Genomic DNA, 19,518 nt, shown 5'->3' on the forward strand with positions numbered 1-19,518 from the left:
TCTAAAGGCTGGAGACAAAAGAAAAGGGGCGGGTCCACCTCTGCCGCTACCTTCAAAAGAAGGATTAGGTCCACTTGGGAACATCTGCATCGCAAACTCAGGTGGTGCTGGTACAAATGGTCCTAGTGGCCTGCCCAAATCATTATTCACACACCCTAACTCTTTAAATTTAATCTGAAGATGGGAAAGTATAGTTTAGTGTAGGCTTTTATCAAACCTACCCGGCACCAGGAACAGGCATCAGCACTGGTGGTGCGTTTATATCCGATGAGAAGGGAGGAACATGAACTCCACCTTGTCCACCAAATGCATCGTACCTACCTTCCACAGGATTTCCACCATCAGTACCATCACCGTCACCTCCCAGTTGATCCTCTGACCGATCATTTCTGTCATTTCCATTAACACGTCCATCACGCTCTCTGCGTCCACCACGATCATCCCTAAGTCTGTGCTCCATGCCTGGTTTACGTCTCATAGGTCTATCTCTCTGTCAAAAGTATATATCGCCCACATAAGTAACACTCAAAAAAACCCTATAACAAATGAAAACCCAAAACTAGTACAGACTATTCAACATTCCTTTCAATGATAAACCAAATAAAAAATCTTGTACCGGGCCAGATTGCTGCATGGCTGGTTGTCCTCCTGGAGCATTAGGATCACTGCAAATGGCACATGATTTTATCATTAGGATCCCGACATAAATAATAGTCGAGGAGTCCAAGAGAAAAACCCTACATACTTCATATAGTTCTGAAAATACAGTTCTTCCCGCACTTTGGTGGTCAGCTCTGCGACAAGCTCAGTGTGTTTCAGCTTGAGATGCTTGTACACAAATTCAGCAGCATGAAACAGCTTCGTGCAGCCCTTGGCTCCACAACCATATTTCCAACCATACTTCTCATCCCTAATCTTTCGAACATGTGGATCTAAAGCTTCAGTAGCCGCAGCATCTATCTTCTCTTTAGCAGCCATCACTTCCAAGGGATCTTGACCTTTTAACCTCTCTTGCCAATGAAAGTCAAATTTACTTTCACTCTCATCTCCTTTTGCATCATAAACTTTACCTTCAGCTCTCACATGCCGCAGACCCTTAGCTTCATTTGTTTCAAACTTTCCGTAATAATCCACACCATGCACTCGCCAGAGATATGTGACAAGTGTGTCAAGCAATTCAACACCCTCAAGGCCTTTCACTGATGTCAACCCCCTAATGATTATAACTGGACCAGTCGAACCACTGTGTAACTTTTCTCTACCTGATTTTTCAGTTTCTGAACCTGATAAAAGGTTTTCCTCAATTCCTTTCTCAGAGTCTAGCTTACGCACAAGGGCTTGTGCTTGTTCAACGTCAATTAAGATTCTCTTTGGATCAGAAGTAAAACTGGGTGCTTTTGGTGCGGCTGAAAGAAGTTCAGTCTCTTTAGCTTCCCACCTACCATGTCTTTTTCTTTTGCCACCTCCAGCTGCTTCATCCTCAGAATTTGGCTCACTGGGCCTGCTGGATTTATCCAATGCTGTCACTGCAGGACCTCTGGAACAGATCGAGGGAAACTGAGCTTTTAGAGATGACAGAATGGTGACTTGTGACTAGAGTAATGGCCAAGGAATTGATCTTACAAATCTAGCGCCCCGCTCTGTAAATCAAGTAAGAAATCCTTCGCCACCTTCCGTGCAAGTTCAACCCTCCTGAAAATTTGAAAGAACAGTCAGAAACATAGTTTTGAGCTACAAGACTGTACTAACAAGTACGAGAGATCAGCGAATAGTATCAATATTACATCAATCAAACTGTGGGAAATGCTCATGACCTCACCTTTCTATGACAGAAAGTAAGTTTGTTGGATGATACTTATTCTTCAACCTGGATGCATAAAATACATAAGCATGTTAATAGGTTAGCTTGCAGAATAACCCAAAATAGTGTAGGAGATATAAACAGATAGTGGACTTCACCAATCTTCCTCTTTGTGAGTGTTAAAAAAGACGCGTTTCTGTGTTGTAATATACTCTGACTTATATTCTTGATATCTGCATCAGGACAAAAGGTATTAACCCAGCAGCTTTACACGACAACTGATTAAGCACCGAGACTAAGTTGCAGTTATAACTTATAACGATACCTGCGCTCAGCTTCTGATGGCAGTATATCATCTTCCAACTCCTGGATAAATTGTTTGTATGACATCAATCCATCCCTGGATAAAGGGAATACGACAATATTTCTTGTTAAATGCAACAGCAAGGAAGTTACACTAGCACCAGAATATAGGCGTTATCTTATACTCAACAGGAACAATGGAATAGAAACGATGACTTTAACATCACATGTTGCAGAAATGATTTTCTATTACTGATCAATAATGTCTCTCAAACATTCACACTAACTTTCAGGAGCTATAAGGAAGAATGCATATATGCCTCATAGAAGATAGACATTTCTTAACTCCTAGTATACATTTACTAGATTATATATCTACTACCAAAAATAAACACACCATAGGAAAAAGAGAGCAAATCCCATGAAATACAAAGGGAAAATGAACAAAGATGAAGGATCCTTAACCTTTGAGTATTTCCACTGTTGGGAGCATCACCATACCCTCCACGTCCTCCCTCCCATTCTGCCAGAAGAAATACAAAATTAAAAGGTCGATTTTGATATCACTCTCCTAAAATAGATTGCTTGTTCACAAATAGAACTGTGAATTAGTTACTCAAACTGTATCCAATCCACAGCATATAGAGAGAAAAATATGAAGCTATGACTATGAACTATGCTAGTCAAATGAACCAGAAGTCTTCAACCTATAAGAACGCCCAATGACAGTCATCTTAAATATGTCTCACAAGTGCAAAGTGGTTATACAGGTCCTCTCAACTTTAGAAATATATGAAAGAGATGTCTCACCCTGATGGCGACCCAAAAAGCGGCCGTGAGGCCTTTCATCACCATAATTAGGCCTCCCACCCATTTCACGATCATATCCTCCACCATATTCATATCCAAATCTAACATGCAAAAGAAGAATTGAGTACAGATTAGGAAATCACGAAAAAAAAATATAGATATATAACACTCGTTGATATAAGAGGATGATCAATGTGGTTTGATCTCCAATAAAATTATGAGCGATGCACTTTTTCAATTCTCAGTCAATTAACAATCCAACTTATATTATCAACAATCCAATTGAAGTGTGAGCAATGTGGTACAGCAAAGAAGAAGATCCAAAAAAAATCAATGAGCACAAGAGATGATAAAGATTACCTTCTGTCGGGAGGCCCATAGCCACCACGGTTACCGCCACGGCGAGCATCATAGCCATTATCGTCCCTGCGGTAACGTTTATTAGGAGGCGAGCGACGCTGGGGAGGAGAGTAGCGCCTATCTCTGTACGGTGGCGGAGGACTCAAGCTAGGACGTCTCTTGTAATCCCTACGAGGCGGTGGGAGAGGCGAACGGTCACGGTCACGGTCACGTCGTTCGAGGTCTCTGTCGTCACGCCGCTCCCGTGAATCTCTCTCACGGCGCTGCGGAGGCTGTTCCTGCTCCAGCTGCGGCTGCGGCAGAGAGGAAGAAGGCGGAGGAGGAGGCGGCGAGGAAGAGATCGATTTCTCAGGGAGGCTGTTGTCGACGGAATCAGTGGGAGGAAGAGTAACATCGGCCATTTGGAGAAGATGATCGGAACCCTATTTCGGGAAAATCTACGGTTTTATTCAACGATACACTCCAAAGCCTTTCTTCTCTACTAGTCTCAAATTCAAGTTGGCCTTTGAGGCCCATCTTAGTCTTCATTAAAATCAAAATGTCTTTTTTTTTTTTTTTGGCTCAACTTCAATCTCTTCGTTAACCAAACGGTTTGGTTCCAAACCATTACAATCACATAATATCTTGGTCCACAGTATTTTACTATTTTTAACCCATACTGGCAGTAGTAGTGTAATATGATTTTTTTTTGTTTTCAACGTGTAATTTGATATAATAATAATAATTATTCAACTATATTCAGTTTTACCATTTAAGTTTTAAGTTACTCAGTCATCTCTTAACTAAAATCACCAAAAAAAAAAAAAGTTTAAATCAGATTTAACAATTCAGCCGGTTTAACAGTTTCCATTTAGATTGTTTTTAACTTTACACCATTGAAGTTATTAGTTAATAATTTATAGAAAACTTTAAACTACATTTACAAAGAGACAAAAACAGAATGTAGATAAAGACATGTCTACTAACATCACCTTACAGTTAACTTGTCCGTATCAAAAAAAAAAAAAATTAAATCTCCAAAGAAGAAATAACCTTGAGTGCAAAAATCTCAGATCCAATCACACTCCACCAAAATGCGCACCGCCAACTTTACCGCCGTCATCCTCCTCCTCCTCGNTAGTTAGTCATCTCTAATATTTTTTATCTTAAGTTAAAATTCAGTCATCTCTAAACTAAAATCACCCCAAAAAAAAAAGTTTAATCAGATACAACAATTCAGCCGGTTTAGATTGTTTTTAACTTTACACCATTGAAGTTAATAAATTATAGGAAACTTTAAACTACATTTACAAAGAGACAAAAACAGAATGTAAATAAAGACATGTCTACCATCACTTTACAGTTAACTTGTCCATATCAAAAAAAAAAAAAAAAAATTAAATCTCCAAAAAACATTTGAGTGCAAAAATCTCAGATCCAATCACACTCCACCAAAATGCTCACCGCCAACTTTACCGCCGTCCTCCTCCTCCTCCTCCTCACTCTCTGCTCCGGTCAGACTCCTCCGGCACCAGAACCCACCGCAGCCGATGGACCTTCTTCATCTCCGGCGAACTGTCTAGTATCTATGCTAAACGTATCGGACTGCTTCTCGTACGTTCAAGTGGGAAGCAATGAGATCAAGCCTGAAGCTGCTTGTTGCCCTGAGCTTGCTTGGATGGTTCAAAGCTCGCCTGAATGCGTTTGTAATCTTCTCGGCGGTGGCGCGTCGCCGCGTTTTGGAGTTAAGCTTGATAAGCAAAGAGCTGAGCAACTCTCAACCATCTGCGGTGTGAAAGCTCCATCTCCTAGTTTGTGTTCAGGTACATTTACTCATTCCGTACACCTACTTTTTCTATGTAATTTTGACCGTCTGATTCGATCAAATCCAATCTAACGGCTTAGCGGGACCTCTCTCACTCCTTACATTCACTAATTAGATTACTACTGAGTGACATTGCTTTTATAATGCTCAAATAAATCTAAAAGGAAATAATTCTAAATAAAAGTAACAAGAAATTTATTTACCACTTTGTAATAAAAGAAAGAAACTATCAAATTTATCAATCTTTGGCTGGAATTAATTGTTATTTATTTATTAATTTGGAAATAATTATTTGTCTAATATAAATAATTGTTTTTTTATATAAATAATAGTTCTGGGTTTTCCGACGATCTCTCCAACCGGAAGTGAAGAATCCACCGGAGGTAGATTTACTATTTTAGTTGAAGTCTAGTTTTGAGTTCAGTTCAAGAAAAATGATACAGAATATTATAGTTTTAGAAAGCATACAGATTTTTTTGGTCTTTAATGTTTTATATGTGATTGAATTTTTTTAGGTTCTGAAGGGTCAAAGAAAGATAAGAAAAATGGTGGTGTGACTTCTAAAGATTATGAAGTAGCTTTGAACTCCTTAGCCTTAATATTATTGTTCATGTTTTTTTCTTTATTCTGAGGATTACATAACTTCAATAGGTGATGCAGCATATATTCTCTACTATCTTCTCATGTGTGTTTCTTATGGAACTTGGGTTCTATATTATTTTTACACTGTATGTAGTTTACTGAGCTTAAGTTATGGATGTTATGAATAAAGATCTTCCATATTTCAAATACAAATCAATGATGGAATTGACCATTGAACTCGTAAGATCCAAGCTCCAATTTGCAGTAGCATCGACAACAACGAATTTGCAAACTGTGCCATTGGAAAGATTAATTGAGTGTGTGTTTGGAAATCAAAGACAAGATATGATGCTAGAATCTGAAAAATAAAACATTATTATCATCTACCATATTCTGCCTTACTTCATAATCTTTGATTCAGAGCCTATCTCACACAGCATAGAGTCTACAACACTGGTCATGCAACTTGAGTTACTTCCTATACATAGCTTTTTCTCATCCATCATCTTCCTCACTTTCTCCACTTCCTCCCACTTTCCATCAACAGCGTAAATATATGATAGTAGCACATATGGCCCTATGTCATTTGGCTGCAATCTCATGAGCCGCTTCGCCAAGATTTCTCCAATGTCAGGAGGATTCTCGAGTGTCCAACGAGAAGAGAGAACAAACGTGGAGTTTTCTTTTAGTTCTTCTGAGTGTTTAGTCAAACCTGCTCGGCCAAGGAGAGTAACCAAGCAGCCATGGTGCTCTAATCTAAGTTCAACATTATAGATTCGTGTTAACCGATCATAGGCCCACCAACCTTCTAGAACCATCCCAGCATTTGCACATGCAGACAGAACACAAACTAAAGTAGCACCATTTGGGAAAACGTTTCCATGCTTTTCCAAATCGACAAGCATCTCTATGGCTTTCTCTCCATGCCCTAGCAGGCCATATCCAATGATCATAGAGTTCCACGACACAACGCTTCTTTCTTTCATCCCATCAAAAACCTCTCTAGCCATATCCATTGCACCACATTTAGCATACATTGTAAGCAGAGCAGTTGAAAGAAGCACATCGGGTTTAATCTTGTTGCTTGTCACATATGAATGAATCTGCCTACCAATCTCAATCCGGCCTAAATATCCACAAGCAGTCAAGGCGCTCATGAAACACGCTTTGTTTGGCTTCAACCCATCTCCTTTATCCACCATTACTTCGTAAAGTCTAAGACATTCTGTGTAATCCTTGATCCTAACATAAAGAGCCAATATAGTATTCCAAGAAACAACATTTCTTCGTGGCATTCTATTGAAAAATCCCCGCGCCATTGTTACATCTCCCACTGCCGCGTAACCGTCGATCATAGAGTTCCAAGAAACAGCATCAGGAGCAGGCATAGTCTCAAACAAATACCGTGCCCCCTCCATATCCTGAATCCTCGCATAACCGCAAAGCATAGAGTTCCAACTAAAAACATCTCTCTTAGGCATTTCATCGAACAACTCACGTGCAACATCCATTCTCCCATTCTTCACATACCCATCAATCATCAGATTCCAACTAACCAAATCAACCATATACCCACCATCAAACACCTTCTCCGCATCTCGGACTCGTCCACAAACCACCAAGTACATATGAATCAACGAGTTCCTAACAAACAAATCCGAATCAAACCCGTACTTGGAAACCAAAGCATGAATCTTTTCCCCATCTTTCACCAATCCAGCTCCCACACACACCTTTACCATTAACGGGAACGTGTAATGGTTACACAAGACACATCTACCAATAATTTTGTCGTAGTAAAACCTCAACGCACCAAAGGGCTGTTTTAAATTAACGAAACATCTCAAAATGGTGTTACCCAGAAACGCATCAGGCTCAATGACAGAATCGAAAACTGAAACAGCTCGTGAAACCGAACCAAAACATGTGCAGAGCTTTTTAATCACTCGTCCTGAAACAAGAGAGTTCTGGAGTAGTCCAGAGACTAGGATCTGGGAATAAACTTGGTCAAATTCATTCACAGATGTTAAAGATTCAAGCTTTTGGAGTATCGGATGATGGAGATCGTCGAGATGTGTGGTACGAGGTTTGGGATCATCTGGCCAGAGTCTTGGTGATGGTTTTGAGAGATTGTCTCTGCATTTAATGAATTTTTCAAGAGCAATTGAGCTTCCTCTTGATCTTCTGGATAAGCCTAGATTCATATTCGTACGTTTTCTTGTTGGTAAAACATATTCAAACACGGAAGGGGGGCGGCGGGCCAGCTTTATAAAGCCTCACTGCCTCAGCCTCAATCCACACGCAGATTTGTTTTTGATTTCAAAAGAATCTCTACATACTTATTTGTAACCTAATATCAATCGCATTGCAAAATATTAGCAACCCTTTTACATGTTTTTCGAATGTTATAACCATAAAAATATGTCTATACTTGAAAACTCAGCACCTACAAGAAAATATTTTGTCATGACCTCGTAAAACATTAAACATCCTTGTGTCCACCAAAGTGATTTCAGTGCTATTCTAACCGTACTTTTTTATTCTTGAATATTTTTCTACCCTACAAATAAGAATACTAAAACATTATTCCGAGTTATAAAATCTACTAAAACCAATAAATCTTATCTGATTGCTTGACTTGTTAAGAACCACAACCCCTTGGATATACCCCCAATGCGCAACGCTTTTAGTTTCTAAAATATTCCATATTGCCTTGCTCGAAAGATTAGTACAATGTTAGTTTTAANAAAAAAAAAAAAAAAAAAAAAAAAAAAAAAAAAAAAAAAAAAAAAATGTTAAAAGTTTACTAAGAAACTAAATGAAACCTCAAGAATAGATTGAATATATTATATTTGAACGCTTTGAAAAATTAAAAGATAGATATGTGATATTTCAGTCATATTTTTACCTAAATTTCATGTATGAAAATTGAAAATCTTTCGCAAACCCCATCATAACCACATGGTAGGGAAAAACAAATCGAATCTTTTATCCCTACTTCGAGTACGGTTCGGTCTTCGAGATGAATCACGTGCTTCTGAATAAAAGTTGGTGAGCAATGAATATTTCACATTTACACTACTAGTAATAATTTAAGATTCCTGCCTCCAACGTGATTTTATAATTTTTTATATGTCGGCATCGTGGGAAATTACTGTAAAGTATCCACTAATTCCACTTATGATGGCCTATCCAGGATCCACTAATACTATAGACTGTAGACTATATAAAACTAAATCTTGCATGGATGAATAATTAACATATAAGTATATCAAAGACTTCTTTGTCTCTAACCAAACACAAATATCTTTCCAAGGAGCTTTCAAGATCAGTAGATTCATGGCGATGTCTCACCTTCAACCCGTGCTTCTCCTCCTCGCATCACTCTTCTTCTTACCGGCTTTGCACGGGGCCATCGATTTCGAATACTGCGGCAGTAAGTATCCATTTGTTATGTATGTTCCTTTTGTATGTTTATTGTGTATATATACAATAACTTTACCAAATCATCATGAAACAATGGTTGGGTTTATTTTTGTAAGAAAGATTTATAGATCCAAGATATTTTAATCTTCCGAGACTCATAAGTTATAACTTTCAACGATTGATCTGTGCGTGCGACTGTTGCAGAAAATGGAAACGATTACGGTAACGTCAATCGTATCGAGATCTCTAAGAACCCGTCGGTTGGGCCGGACGAAAGTTCAAGCATGACTATATATGTATACGGTTCTGCAAGTACGTAATCTTCTTCCCAAATTTTCAACTCTTTTTATTTTTTATTTTTTTTTAGTTTACAACATTTTCTTGATGGAAATATTTCAATGTATATACAGACAAAAACATCACCGTGGGAACCCTTGTATACGTAACCTTTAAGACTGGGGAATTTACTGGCCTTTTGAAAACTTACAACATCTGTGATGTGAGTGAATGTAACACTGAAGCTGAGATTGAAGCTGGTACCAGCTTTGAATTGACTCTTCCCGATGTTCTTTATGTTGGTTTTGATGAGGTAACTTTTCTTACACTCTTTTGCTTAGGGAGAAAATATTATGAATGAATGTGATTTTTCCTTAATCCTAGGACTAATGTTTCCAAACCCAAACGGACCATGTTCAACCTGATGTACAGCCGGGTTGGACTAATTAATTAACCGCAATTAACCGGCAAAACCCCTAAAACTGATGATCTAATAAAACCGGTTGACATGGGTCGGTTTTTTTTTTTCTTTTTTTTTCCAAGACTTGGCTTTGTTCATAAACATCACATTTTTTTTTTCATTTTCTAAGAAGTGAGTATCTAGTGTTTTCAATGGTTAACATTTTGAAGGAATAAATCTTTTCCAAGACTTGGTTTTCTTAGAAGTATATATATATTTAAAATAAAGGAGTATTTTGTTTTAGAAACCATACCAAACTTACCTATACCAGTTTCGTTTTCATTTTACCTGACATCTCACATGTCAATGTTTTTTCTAATGAAATTGTGCAGGAACTCAAGTACTCTGTTTCTTTGCGCCAAAAGTACGTGGAAGAGCCAATTATAAATATGTGCGTCGACTTCAAACTACCTACTCCAACTCCCACATTGGTCGTCTCTGCTTAGTCAAGTTGGCGGATGTGTCCAAGTCTTTTGGTTATATCAGTCTCTCTAGCTCTCGCTACTTGCATTTCCTTTACATGTGTTGTCCAACTAATAAAATAGATAACTCTCTCTTATAATATTGGCTTGGTCTATAAGACTATAAGATTAAGAGCCAAGCACGTCTTTGGTTTTTTTCCAAGCTGATACAATAATTATGAGAAACAAGAGAGTTAGTAGGCAAGCGAGTACAATCTGAGCATAAAAATTATCATATACAGTCACACAGATCTTAGAGATTTCAACTTTTAGAGTATTTGATAGTTAAATTTATAATTCTAATGAGACGGAACATAGTAACTAACTTAGCTATATGGAAAATTATTTCATTGGTTTAATTTTCCAATACATATATGACATTACAAAAGGGGATGTAGCTCAAATGGTAGAGCGCTCGCTTTGCATGCGAGAGGCACGGGGTTCGATCCCCCGCATCTCCATTTTGTTTTTATTACAAAATTATACATACGGACATACAATTATTGTCCAAATTGTAATTCGTTCCTAACTCGGTATTTACTATTTTCGTATACTAAGAGCTTCTCCAACGGTGAGGATGTTATTTTGAGGTTTTAAAATTTTTTAAGAATATATTTTGTATTTTTTTAAAATAAGAACTTGTGAAAGAGTAATTAAAATTTTGCTTCTCCAATGGTGAAGCTTGTATTGGAGTTCTTAATTTTGAAAAAAAAATATTTTGAGAGAGAGAGGGTTGAGTTGAGAGAAGCCTCTTCTCTTGTTAACAACGCAAGGATAAGCTTTTGAACCAACGAGATTCTGGTTAATCACCACACCCAATGCTCTCCTATTCTGTCTCTTCATCTCTATTCCAACTTTTCTACTTCTCGTATCATCATCAAACGAAGAAAGATCTGTGCACTCTGTTCTCTCTGTCTGATGCAATTGATTGAATCAGGAGGAGTCGAATAGATCCACCTGCAAGATCAGTGATCACATTTTTAATGAGTTGAGATAAATGGATTATACACCAATCACAAGAACTCAGATGCATTAGTAGATATCACTATGAAGTAGTCAATACATTTCTTATAGTTTTTGAGCTACTTACCAAATTATGTCCAGGGAATAAGACTCTCGAGCAATGAGCCATATCAAATGCATCCCAAGGGAAGGGGAGGCGTTGCGTAGAGATTATGCGAAGAATCGCAGGAATCCCACTTTCAAGAGCAAACTGAACCGGAGCTTCATGGTTATCTCTTGGAGCAAGAGAGAGTGATAGAATGCCACACGGTCCAAAAGATCACCACCCCAGCTAGCAACCTACATAAGAAACCACAAAACATTATAAACCAGAACAGGTTAGAGAGTTCGAGTAGTTGGAAGAGAGACTAAATACTTACTACCGTAGAGAACTTGGCTTGTATAGGTACATACCATTGTGGGCTGACTAATGTGAGACTTGTGAGTATATGACGTCAAATTGCATATAAGGCTAAGATGAATAATAGTAATGTAAAGAAGGTTCTTACTCTTTCCAACACTCTGGAGAGCGCTGATAGGCTGCCAAAGAGCAGAGAATGTAATACCAATGCTAAATAGATGGACTGTGTTTCCAGCCATCCACATCATGAAACCCATCATCATCGAATTCTTAAATGGAGATTGCACTACTTCCCACGCTTTCTGCTCATTAATCCATAAACAAAAACATATCAGTTTAAAAAAAAACTTCATCCACATCAAACCCCAATCTCGATCAGCTAAAGCAAGAATTTTTTCCTTTTCTAATTTCACCAAGTCACCTAATTTACATAGTGAAAGACACGGTCTTATATAAATTCTATAACAATCACCTAATTTATAACTATTGTTATAAATTCTATAACAATACATTAAAAAAAAAAAAACATCATCCTGAATTCGAAATCATCAAACCATAAAACCCAATTAGACAACACACAAAATCCCCAGTAGTAGCCAAAAATAATAATCAACTCAATTCACTGTAAATTTTCTAAATTGAAACTTGGAATCATGTTCAATATAAGAAAAATCCAATACCATCATATTTTACAAGAATCCAGACATGCAAATAATGAGTATGATGTTTCTGCTATGCTCAATAATTTTCATTACCATTATATTTTTCAAAATACATAAGAGAGGGAAGAACAGCAACACACCTCCATCTCCACCGGGACTTCCGTTGATCCGAAACCTTCATCATCTTGGCCGCCACACTCACCGATCACTATGCTCTCTCAGCCACCGTTACGGTGCTCCTTCACTTTGGTCGGATTAGCACCTTAACTAAACAGTAATTCAAACCCTAATTCCCAAAATCAAACTGATGGTCGATCTATGTGTTTGCCTTGCAGATATATATTATCGGAAAAGAGAGAGAGAAGAAGAAAAAAAAGAATTGGTATAATTTTTTTTTTAAGTATCAAAACATCAACAATCAAGACGCTGACACGTATCAATAAGAGGTGCTTCTTATTGATCCGAAATTAGAACTGCCTCTTATTCTTTTCTTTGTTTTTGATTTATTTTTTGCTCAATTTTAACATAAGAGGCCTGGTAAGAGGCCCTGTTGGAGAACCTCTAACATCCAAAAAGAAAAAATAACTTGAAGTACTCACCTCTAGTTTCTTGTGGGTAACATATACTAACAAGACTGGGCCACAACACACCGAAGAGGCCCAAGTTATAAAAGCTAAATCTGTTACGCTTTTTTTATAACAACCATATTTATGTATGTAGTCAAGAGGATTTTACCATAAAAAGACCAAAAATATTAAAAGAAAAATCTGAAACCCTAAACGACGAACAAAGTAGATTCTCTGTGGTGACGACTGATGCAGTGAATTCATTTCATCTTCTGTTCGGGTAAGTAAGATTCATTCTTTACTGCGATGTTTAATATTAGAGATGCTGCAGCCAAATGTAATCAATTTTCAACATCGTTGTTGATTTGTATGAGAATATATATAATATAATAAAGGAATAAGCTTCTACTGTTACATTTTCAATCATTGATGGCTTTAGAGTTAAGAATTAGATTTTGTTGTTAATGTCTTTATGAATACATTTGTGTGAATTAGAGAATATTGATCATATGCTGCAGCCAAATATATTCAATTGCAACGCCCTTTATTGATTTGTGTGAGATGTAGAATAATTAATAAGCTTGTTGTACTGTTAGTAGTAACAGTAGTTAGATTTTGTTTTTTAATTGTCTTTATGAATACATTTCTGTTGTTTATATGTAGAAACAATAGGAAATGCCACCATTGAGTATGAGAAAAGAGCCATCTGGAGCTTTAAAAAGGAAAAAGAGAAAGAAGCTGCAAAAGTTTTTGAAGTCCCAAGCCAATGCTATTCTTAAGTTTGTCAAGAAGAAACCCGAAAATTCGGAAACAGTACTAGTGGAGTCTCGAAAATGCGACAGTGAAGAAGATGTTATTGGTCAGAGTCAGATCAACGTTGTTCCTGAACACTTTGATGAGCAAAAACAGGTTCTGATTCGAGGCGAGGGAAGTGAAGAGAAGAAGACACATATATGTGAAGATGTTATTGGTCAGAGCAACGTTGTTCCTGAACATTTTGATGAAGGTAAAGACAATGATGAGCAAAAACAGGTTCTGATTCAAGGCGAGGGAAGTGAAGAGAAGAAGATTCATATAAGTGAAGATGTCTCTGATCCTGGAAACTGGGGAAACGTTGATATGAAGATGAGAGATTTATTGGTGAAAAACGGTCCAACGACAAGGCTATCGACTGATTACCAGTTTCCTAAGGATGGTATCGGTAGGCATTTCTCGCAAGCTTTCTACACAAGAGAATTGGTCAATGGAGAAAAACAAGATCGTCGGTGGTTGGTTTAATCTGAATCTTTAGGTAAAGTTTTCTGCTTTTGCTGTAAGTTGTTCAGGCCTGAGAAAAAAGGCGGTGGTAACTTGGCAACAACGGGGTACAATGACTGGAGAAATCTTTCGACTAGGCTCAAAGAACATGAAAATTTTCATGACCATTTTCTTTGCATGACTCAGTGGAAAGAGTTGGAGGTAAGACTACAAAAGAACCAGACAATTGATAGATAAGCTGATTAAGTTGTAGCTGCCTTGTCTTAGGTGAGTTTGTTTTTGGAAAATGTGTTTTATTGGAAACTATTTAATGATGTTTCAGAACAACATGATGCAGGAGGTGTTTTTGTTTATTAGTATGATTTGTGGTATTAGCAAATTTTAATACATTTTATCTTTCATTGAGAATTATGCAAATAGGTTAGTAAGAAGTAAACATTTGGCCGGCATAGAACCCAAGAGATAGCAACAGAACCGCAGCCGCGGGAATAACCAAACCAGCCGTAAGTGCTGTTCTGTTATTCTTTAACAGTGCCACATATCCTCCAAGATTCTCCTTGTATGCATTCACTTTACTTCTATAGTCTTGGTTAAGTGTTCCTTCCTTCGCTGCAGCTTTAAGAGCTTCTTCATTCTCTCTTCCTGGCTTTGGCGATTGAACCTTTTCGGCTTGTTTTTCTAGTTCCGCTTCTTTCTCTCTTGCTTCCTTTGACGGTTGAGCCTTTTCCTTCGCTGCTGGGCTAGGAGGCTTGTAGTTATCCTTAGGAACAAGAGGAGGTTTTGCGGTTGTACCACTACTAGGTGAATCTTGTTTCCCCATTGGCTCAGGTCTAGGAAGCCTCACAACGAGATTTGCGCCTTCAAATTTGGCAGAGACAGAGTCGACGTCGACGTTTGGCGGAATAGGAAACTCCTTGCGGAAACGGATCCATTTGTTGGCTCCTGATGGACGATCTCCCATCACTCTAAGCTTCCTCGTGGTGGTTATTTGTACCTTAAGTTGCTCTTTCCTAAACCCTGTTTATTTCAAGAACGTTACACAATTGATCAAGAACTGGTTAATAAACCAAAAAATTACGACTAAAAAAATGCTAGAGTTTGTTGAGCAACCAAACCTGGAAGGTAAACAGTGAGAGCTTCAAATCCCTGTTCAGTTTTCCAATTCGAAAGCGGCTCGAAGTCATCGTAGATGCGATTAGCGATAGCATGTTCAGAAATTCTCTCCATCTCTTGATTATCTTGGTTTCAATTTGGAATAAGAAGATTTTGTATTATGTTGATATGTAAGACAGTATCTAAGCGATTTCTTTATATACCAATGATGAAACTATTTCTTATAAGTTGTTTTCTTTGAAGTTGGGTTATTCCTTAACTTTGCCTAACTGTTGTGATCGCCTTCTGTATAGTTCTTCTCTTTTATATGCATTTTTTTACAGCTTTATGTTCCAATGTCAAGAAAGTGAAGAATATATATTTTTGTAAAGAGGGAGAGTAATGCTTTGCTTTGAGGGGATTTAAGGACCAACGAGGATGATGCTTTTCTGTTAAATAATCTAATGTCTCTCCTATATTTATCAGAGACAACGTGTGAAAACATCTACAAAAGCAAACCCAATTTGATGTCTCTCCTAAGGATTTTACTAGTAAGATATTATTGTTAATGTTTCAAGCCTATGAATTCCATATGTAAATCTTTTCAATTAATTTTACATATCAACTATGATTATAAATAACTGATGAATCTTTGATAAGAAATTATTATTCCAGTTCTAACAATATGGTATTCAAATCATCTACATTTTAAAAGAGAGTGTTTTTGTGCTACGTGACAAGTCCACAATGATTGTGACTACACTACAATACATAAGGCATGCACAACAGGGTAGAATCGTCTATGCAACGTTCTCATAATTTGCAGTACATAATAAATGTTGACGTAAAAAAAAAAAGAGTTAAAAACAATGATGCTATTTTTTCTTAATTCGTATTAGACCTCGATATTTTGGTGTTATATCTTGATGTTAATTACTTGGAATTATTGTATACACAAGGTGATAACTCGACATTTAAGCCCTGAAGTGTTATTAGACTGACAAATTGAATTCAAGTCACAAAGTGTTATCTAACGTACTATACATGCGAGAGGTGATAACTAAAAATTCAAAGTATGATTCGATGGCGGACTTACTGTGATGGTACTCGTCACATTTATCCGTGATGAATTGTGAAAAATCAGTCTAAAGGATTTATGCTATAAATAATGAGACCAAGCTCACATGTTATTGGTTGTATATATTTGTCATTTGATAAGCTTTATAGGTTACGTGGAACCTTCTTGATCCATGTTCCCTAGATGTGACTGGCTTGAGCTTTGTTGTTAACCCTGTAGCATTCCGGAGTATCAATTTGTAGCTTTAGTCATGAAACGTCTTCCACGACTCGATCTTTAAAAAGGTCTTTTGAGCTAGGAATTCGTCACTGGAAATAATCCTTTTGCAAACTTTGGAGAGGAGACAGTCTTACATTTATGAATAAAAGCGTATGTAATTTAGGTTTTCTGCTTCTTCATTTTTTGTTTAATCCAGAGCTTTTATAAGAAAAATCAGTTTTCTTGATTCTAAAGAACTAGTTAGAATCAATGAAGTGCAGAAGTTTGTAATCTTAAGCTAATAAATCTCCAAAGTTGTAATAGCTTGGAGAGCTCCATCTATAGGGAATTTGGAAAATCTTTAAAATTTCTCAATCGTTGTGGTGTAGAAATCAAAATCTTTATATTCGTTTCACCCCAATGTAACTATTTCTATTGTAAAAATATACTATATTTTACTCAACCACTGGTTAAACACCCATATTACAAGGTATATTATAAGTATATATCAGTATTTTTATTAGTTATTTTCTGATTGAATACAATATAACTCAAGTTTTGTCATAAAAATAAATTAAGAGCAAAAATAATAGCAGTGGCACGTCCCAGGAGGTAGGCAAATACTTGCACTGACCTTGTGCATCTTCGTACACGCAGCTTTACATTCTGCAGGAACGCATTTTCCGGATTTGTTTGGAATATTAACATAACATTGTTCTGGTCTTCTTTGTTGGCTTGTTGCATATTCCCCAATACTCCTGTTTTGTGTAGTATTTAGTTTTAAGGAGTTTTGTGTAACAAAGTTTAATATATCAAATATAATTTTTTGTAATACATTAATTAATCTAGATAAAATTTAACATAAGAACTAAAAATATAAGAGTTATATGTATATGTAACAGGAAAATATCATATAGATTTAATTAGAAAGAAATTTTTTAATTTTGAAACTTATTTTCATGCAAAACAAAGCTAAATAACTAATAAAAAAAGAATGGAAGTTTATTTAATCAGTTCATATTATGATAGTTATATTTTTAACAAAATATTTTTCATAATATAAAAAATTGATTTGATGTTTTAAAGAAATTGTATAGTTGAAAGAAGGTTACTTTAAAGAAATATTATGATATTCATTATTAGTTTATGTTGAAAAATGTATATGTAATATATTAAGGTGCATATTAACTGTAAATACAAACCTAGCTCAAGAATGATGAAGAAAGTTAGAATGGTGAGTAATAGTTGGAATGTCTTCTTCATCGTAGATTTTATGAATGAATAATTGATGGTGTTTTAAAAGTAAAAAGAAAAAGAAACTACTAAGTATATTCCGATATATACTTTTCTAAAAATTTAATGTACCTCACATTCAAACTTATCTAATTTAAGTAATCTATCTCCTTTAAGTTCCGGTTTTACACAATTTTTTTTTTTCTCAGTCTGTATATAAAACCTTTAGACTCGTTCGTTGTTATTCTTTACCGTAACCTAGTTTCTTATTTAGATGAAAACAGTCAAATTTCACAAAAGAGAAACAATATAGCCACACATTTGTGCTATATTAAATCTTATATATTAATTTCCATATATCATAAGTTCTTTCTATGTCATTATTTTATCAATTTTTGAAAGGCTTAAAAAAAATGTTAAAATATGTGTCTTTCCTAATTCATAGCTTTCCTTGTTTGGCATCCGAGCAGGACCACAAATATAGATATGCTCATTTATTGGAAACAAACGTAATTTTTTGGACCATTGTCTACTATAAACCGTCCAACCATAATTGTCTGGATACGCTCGATGGTCCATGGACGGTCCAATTGGCACCTCTATATGTTTTTTTTTTTTTTTTTGGTAAAATGTGAAGATTTCATTCCAAAGCTATTACATCCTACATTACAAAAGTTCCAACTAACCCATTATCACAGGAATAACAGACAAACTACAAAATGACTTACTTATAAGGGATAATATATATTACTAAAGTAGACAAGGAGAGAAGGAGAATGCAAGATGGGTCCCTGAAGAGAAAGAAGCCGGGTGCGCATCGTACTGTCAATGGTGAGTCGAAGAGCTGCGGTTGTTGTCTCAGTGGTAGAGAAGATCCTAGCGTTGGTGCTCCTTCCATAGGTGGTAAACCACCGATTGCAAGAGGAGCTTGAGGATGGTCTTGATTTTGCGTTGGTGCGGTAGAGTGTTGTGGAGGATCCAAGAAGGGGCTGCTGTTAAGGTGACGGGGGGATTGGGAAGGAACTTTTCCGCAAAAAAGCTCCAAATGCCCGATGAGAATGAACACTCGAAGAAGAGATGATTGTGGTTTTCTTCCCCATTTGAGCATAGAACACAAGTGGCAGGGATGTTCATGCCCCATCGCCTTAATCTATCTCTTGTAGGTAAACGGTTCAACATCGCCAGCCAGATAATAAAGGAATAGCTGGGCACATGCTCTTTAAACCATATCACTTCAGACCAAGGGACCAAAGTGTTATGAAATCTTAGCTGCTCCCATGTTTCCTTTGAAGAGAAGGATGGGAGAAAAATACCTGAAGCATTTTGCCACAGGAAAACGTCTTGGCCTCTGGTTGGTGCTGGTGGTGGGTGGTCAGTTAGCGCCACAAGTAAAGCTTGAGAGTTGTCAGATTGGGCCGCCGGCAAAGCCCAATTACCAGCCCTCGTCGCCTCGCTAACCTTTGCGTCCTTTCTTATGCGTAGGATTTGTGGTCCACATGCCCCAATAAAGGTTATGAGTTGACCAAAGTCCGTCCAAGAATCGAACCAGAAAGAAGCAGAGCAACCATCTCCTACTTCACATCTGAGAAACTCTATGATGGTGGGTTTCAGTTGCAACATGCTATTCACCGTTTTAGAAAACCGGTTGGCCTCTGAAGTTAACCAATAGCTCTTCCTGAGAAAAATGTGCCCATTTAACCAAGCAACCCAAAGAGAGCCAGAATTAGAGAAGAAGTTCCATACTTGCTTCAGTCTAAACACAACAGCAAATTCCTCAAGTAAGCGA

At 36.9% G+C, this 19,518-nt stretch overlaps 7 protein-coding genes, 1 long non-coding RNA gene, 1 other non-coding gene and 1 pseudogene across 12 annotated transcripts in view; 4 read left to right on the top strand and 6 right to left on the bottom strand.

The window, feature by feature from the left end:
* LOC104703531 (serrate RNA effector molecule-like) overlaps positions 1 to 3,765 on the bottom strand; it is a 5,080-nt gene extending 1,315 nt beyond the window's left edge. The window contains exons 1-10 of the mRNA XM_010419556.2: positions 3,275 to 3,765; positions 2,915 to 3,015; positions 2,570 to 2,627; positions 2,127 to 2,201; positions 1,960 to 2,034; positions 1,820 to 1,867; positions 1,624 to 1,692; positions 746 to 1,537; positions 617 to 665; positions 222 to 490 (exon numbers count right to left, since the gene is read on the bottom strand). Of these exons, the coding sequence (XP_010417858.1) occupies positions 222 to 490; positions 617 to 665; positions 746 to 1,537; positions 1,624 to 1,692; positions 1,820 to 1,867; positions 1,960 to 2,034; positions 2,127 to 2,201; positions 2,570 to 2,627; positions 2,915 to 3,015; positions 3,275 to 3,675 (1,937 nt within the window). The 5' untranslated portion in view covers positions 3,676 to 3,765. The remainder of the gene's footprint in view (positions 1 to 221; positions 491 to 616; positions 666 to 745; positions 1,538 to 1,623; positions 1,693 to 1,819; positions 1,868 to 1,959; positions 2,035 to 2,126; positions 2,202 to 2,569; positions 2,628 to 2,914; positions 3,016 to 3,274) is intronic.
* LOC104703532 (xylogen-like protein 11) lies at positions 4,241 to 5,860 on the top strand. 3 transcript variants are annotated; one of them, XM_019228058.1, is made up of 4 exons: positions 4,241 to 4,390; positions 4,753 to 5,076; positions 5,411 to 5,461; positions 5,594 to 5,860. In XM_019228058.1, the coding sequence occupies exons 1-4, from the start codon at positions 4,348 to 4,350 to the stop codon at positions 5,707 to 5,709; spliced, it is 534 nt and encodes a 177-aa protein (XP_019083603.1). In that variant the 5' UTR covers positions 4,241 to 4,347; the 3' UTR covers positions 5,710 to 5,860. The 3 variants fall into 3 exon arrangements, with proteins under 3 accessions (XP_019083603.1, XP_010417861.1, XP_010417860.1); XM_010419558.1 differs by lacking the exon at positions 4,241 to 4,390 and having other exon boundaries at positions 4,607 to 5,076; XM_010419559.2 differs by lacking the exons at positions 4,241 to 4,390; positions 5,411 to 5,461 and having other exon boundaries at positions 4,602 to 5,076.
* LOC104705122 (pentatricopeptide repeat-containing protein At3g29230-like) lies at positions 6,059 to 7,864 on the bottom strand. Its single transcript, XM_010421107.1, has one exon. It carries the CDS (start codon positions 7,862 to 7,864, stop codon positions 6,059 to 6,061), a length of 1,806 nt encoding a protein of 601 aa, XP_010419409.1.
* Positions 8,873 to 10,488, top strand: LOC104703533. Its single transcript, XM_010419560.2, has 4 exons — positions 8,873 to 9,096; positions 9,291 to 9,398; positions 9,497 to 9,675; positions 10,155 to 10,488. Exons 1-4 carry the CDS (start codon positions 9,000 to 9,002, stop codon positions 10,266 to 10,268), a joined length of 498 nt encoding a protein of 165 aa, XP_010417862.1. The 5' UTR covers positions 8,873 to 8,999; the 3' UTR covers positions 10,269 to 10,488.
* On the top strand, positions 10,672 to 10,744 carry TRNAA-UGC. The gene has a single exon. It is a non-coding gene; the product is annotated as a tRNA-Ala (tRNA).
* Positions 10,923 to 12,732, bottom strand: LOC104703535. Of its 2 annotated transcripts, XR_002032887.1 has the most exons (4): positions 12,449 to 12,732; positions 11,666 to 11,944; positions 11,374 to 11,585; positions 10,923 to 11,240 (listed from the first exon to the last, which is right to left on the bottom strand). It is a non-coding gene; the product is annotated as an uncharacterized LOC104703535 (long non-coding RNA). The 2 variants fall into 2 exon arrangements; XR_754220.2 differs by having other exon boundaries at positions 11,666 to 12,727.
* Positions 13,032 to 14,510, top strand: LOC104703537 (zinc finger MYM-type protein 5-like). The gene is made up of 2 exons (XM_010419562.2): positions 13,032 to 13,154; positions 13,538 to 14,510. The coding sequence occupies exon 2, from the start codon at positions 13,550 to 13,552 to the stop codon at positions 14,150 to 14,152; it is 603 nt and encodes a 200-aa protein (XP_010417864.1). The 5' UTR covers positions 13,032 to 13,154; positions 13,538 to 13,549; the 3' UTR covers positions 14,153 to 14,510.
* LOC104703536 (inactive protein RESTRICTED TEV MOVEMENT 2-like) lies at positions 14,461 to 15,473 on the bottom strand. Its single transcript, XM_010419561.2, has 2 exons — positions 15,247 to 15,473; positions 14,461 to 15,148 (listed from the first exon to the last, which is right to left on the bottom strand). The coding sequence occupies exons 1-2, from the start codon at positions 15,356 to 15,358 to the stop codon at positions 14,553 to 14,555; spliced, it is 708 nt and encodes a 235-aa protein (XP_010417863.1). The 5' UTR covers positions 15,359 to 15,473; the 3' UTR covers positions 14,461 to 14,552.
* LOC109125508 (putative defensin-like protein 146) lies at positions 17,074 to 17,762 on the bottom strand. The gene is made up of 2 exons (XM_019227195.1): positions 17,698 to 17,762; positions 17,074 to 17,254 (listed from the first exon to the last, which is right to left on the bottom strand). The coding sequence occupies exons 1-2, from the start codon at positions 17,760 to 17,762 to the stop codon at positions 17,074 to 17,076; spliced, it is 246 nt and encodes an 81-aa protein (XP_019082740.1).
* Positions 18,461 to 19,352, bottom strand: LOC109125509 (annotated as a pseudogene).

The sequence above is a fragment of the Camelina sativa genome, chromosome 7 (genome assembly GCF_000633955.1).
Source record: "Camelina sativa cultivar DH55 chromosome 7, Cs, whole genome shotgun sequence".
Lineage (NCBI taxonomy): Eukaryota > Viridiplantae > Streptophyta > Magnoliopsida > Brassicales > Brassicaceae > Camelina > Camelina sativa.

What these genes read in the sequence shown, in the direction of transcription:
- LOC104703532 (XM_019228058.1), top strand. Translation starts at nt 4,348, where the DNA reads ATGCGCACCGCCAACTTTACCGCCGTCATCCTCCTCCTCCTCG. An exon ending in ATCTCCTAGTTTGTGTTCAG is followed by an intron (nt 5,077 to 5,410) that starts GTACATTTACTC and finishes TATAAATAATAG; the next exon opens with TTCTGGGTTTTCCGACGATC. An exon ending in AAGTGAAGAATCCACCGGAG is followed by an intron (nt 5,462 to 5,593) that starts GTAGATTTACTA and finishes GAATTTTTTTAG; the next exon opens with GTTCTGAAGGGTCAAAGAAA.
- LOC104705122 (XM_010421107.1), bottom strand. Translation starts at nt 7,864, where the DNA reads ATGAATCTAGGCTTATCCAGAAGATCAAGAGGAAGCTCAATTGCTCTT.
- LOC104703533 (XM_010419560.2), top strand. Translation starts at nt 9,000, where the DNA reads ATGGCGATGTCTCACCTTCAACCCGTGCTTCTCCTCCTCGCATCACTC. An exon ending in CGATTTCGAATACTGCGGCA is followed by an intron (nt 9,097 to 9,290) that starts GTAAGTATCCAT and finishes CGACTGTTGCAG; the next exon opens with AAAATGGAAACGATTACGGT. An exon ending in TTTATGTTGGTTTTGATGAG is followed by an intron (nt 9,676 to 10,154) that starts GTAACTTTTCTT and finishes GAAATTGTGCAG; the next exon opens with GAACTCAAGTACTCTGTTTC.
- LOC104703537 (XM_010419562.2), top strand. Translation starts at nt 13,550, where the DNA reads ATGCCACCATTGAGTATGAGAAAAGAGCCATCTGGAGCTTTAAAAAGG.
- LOC104703536 (XM_010419561.2), bottom strand. Translation starts at nt 15,358, where the DNA reads ATGGAGAGAATTTCTGAACATGCTATCGCTAATCGCATCTACGATGAC. An exon ending in TCTCACTGTTTACCTTCCAG is followed by an intron (nt 15,149 to 15,246) that starts GTTTGGTTGCTC and finishes TGAAATAAACAG; the next exon opens with GGTTTAGGAAAGAGCAACTT.
- LOC109125508 (XM_019227195.1), bottom strand. Translation starts at nt 17,762, where the DNA reads ATGAAGAAGACATTCCAACTATTACTCACCATTCTAACTTTCTTCATC. An exon ending in ATCATTCTTGAGCTAGGTTT is followed by an intron (nt 17,255 to 17,697) that starts GTATTTACAGTT and finishes ACAAAACAGGAG; the next exon opens with TATTGGGGAATATGCAACAA.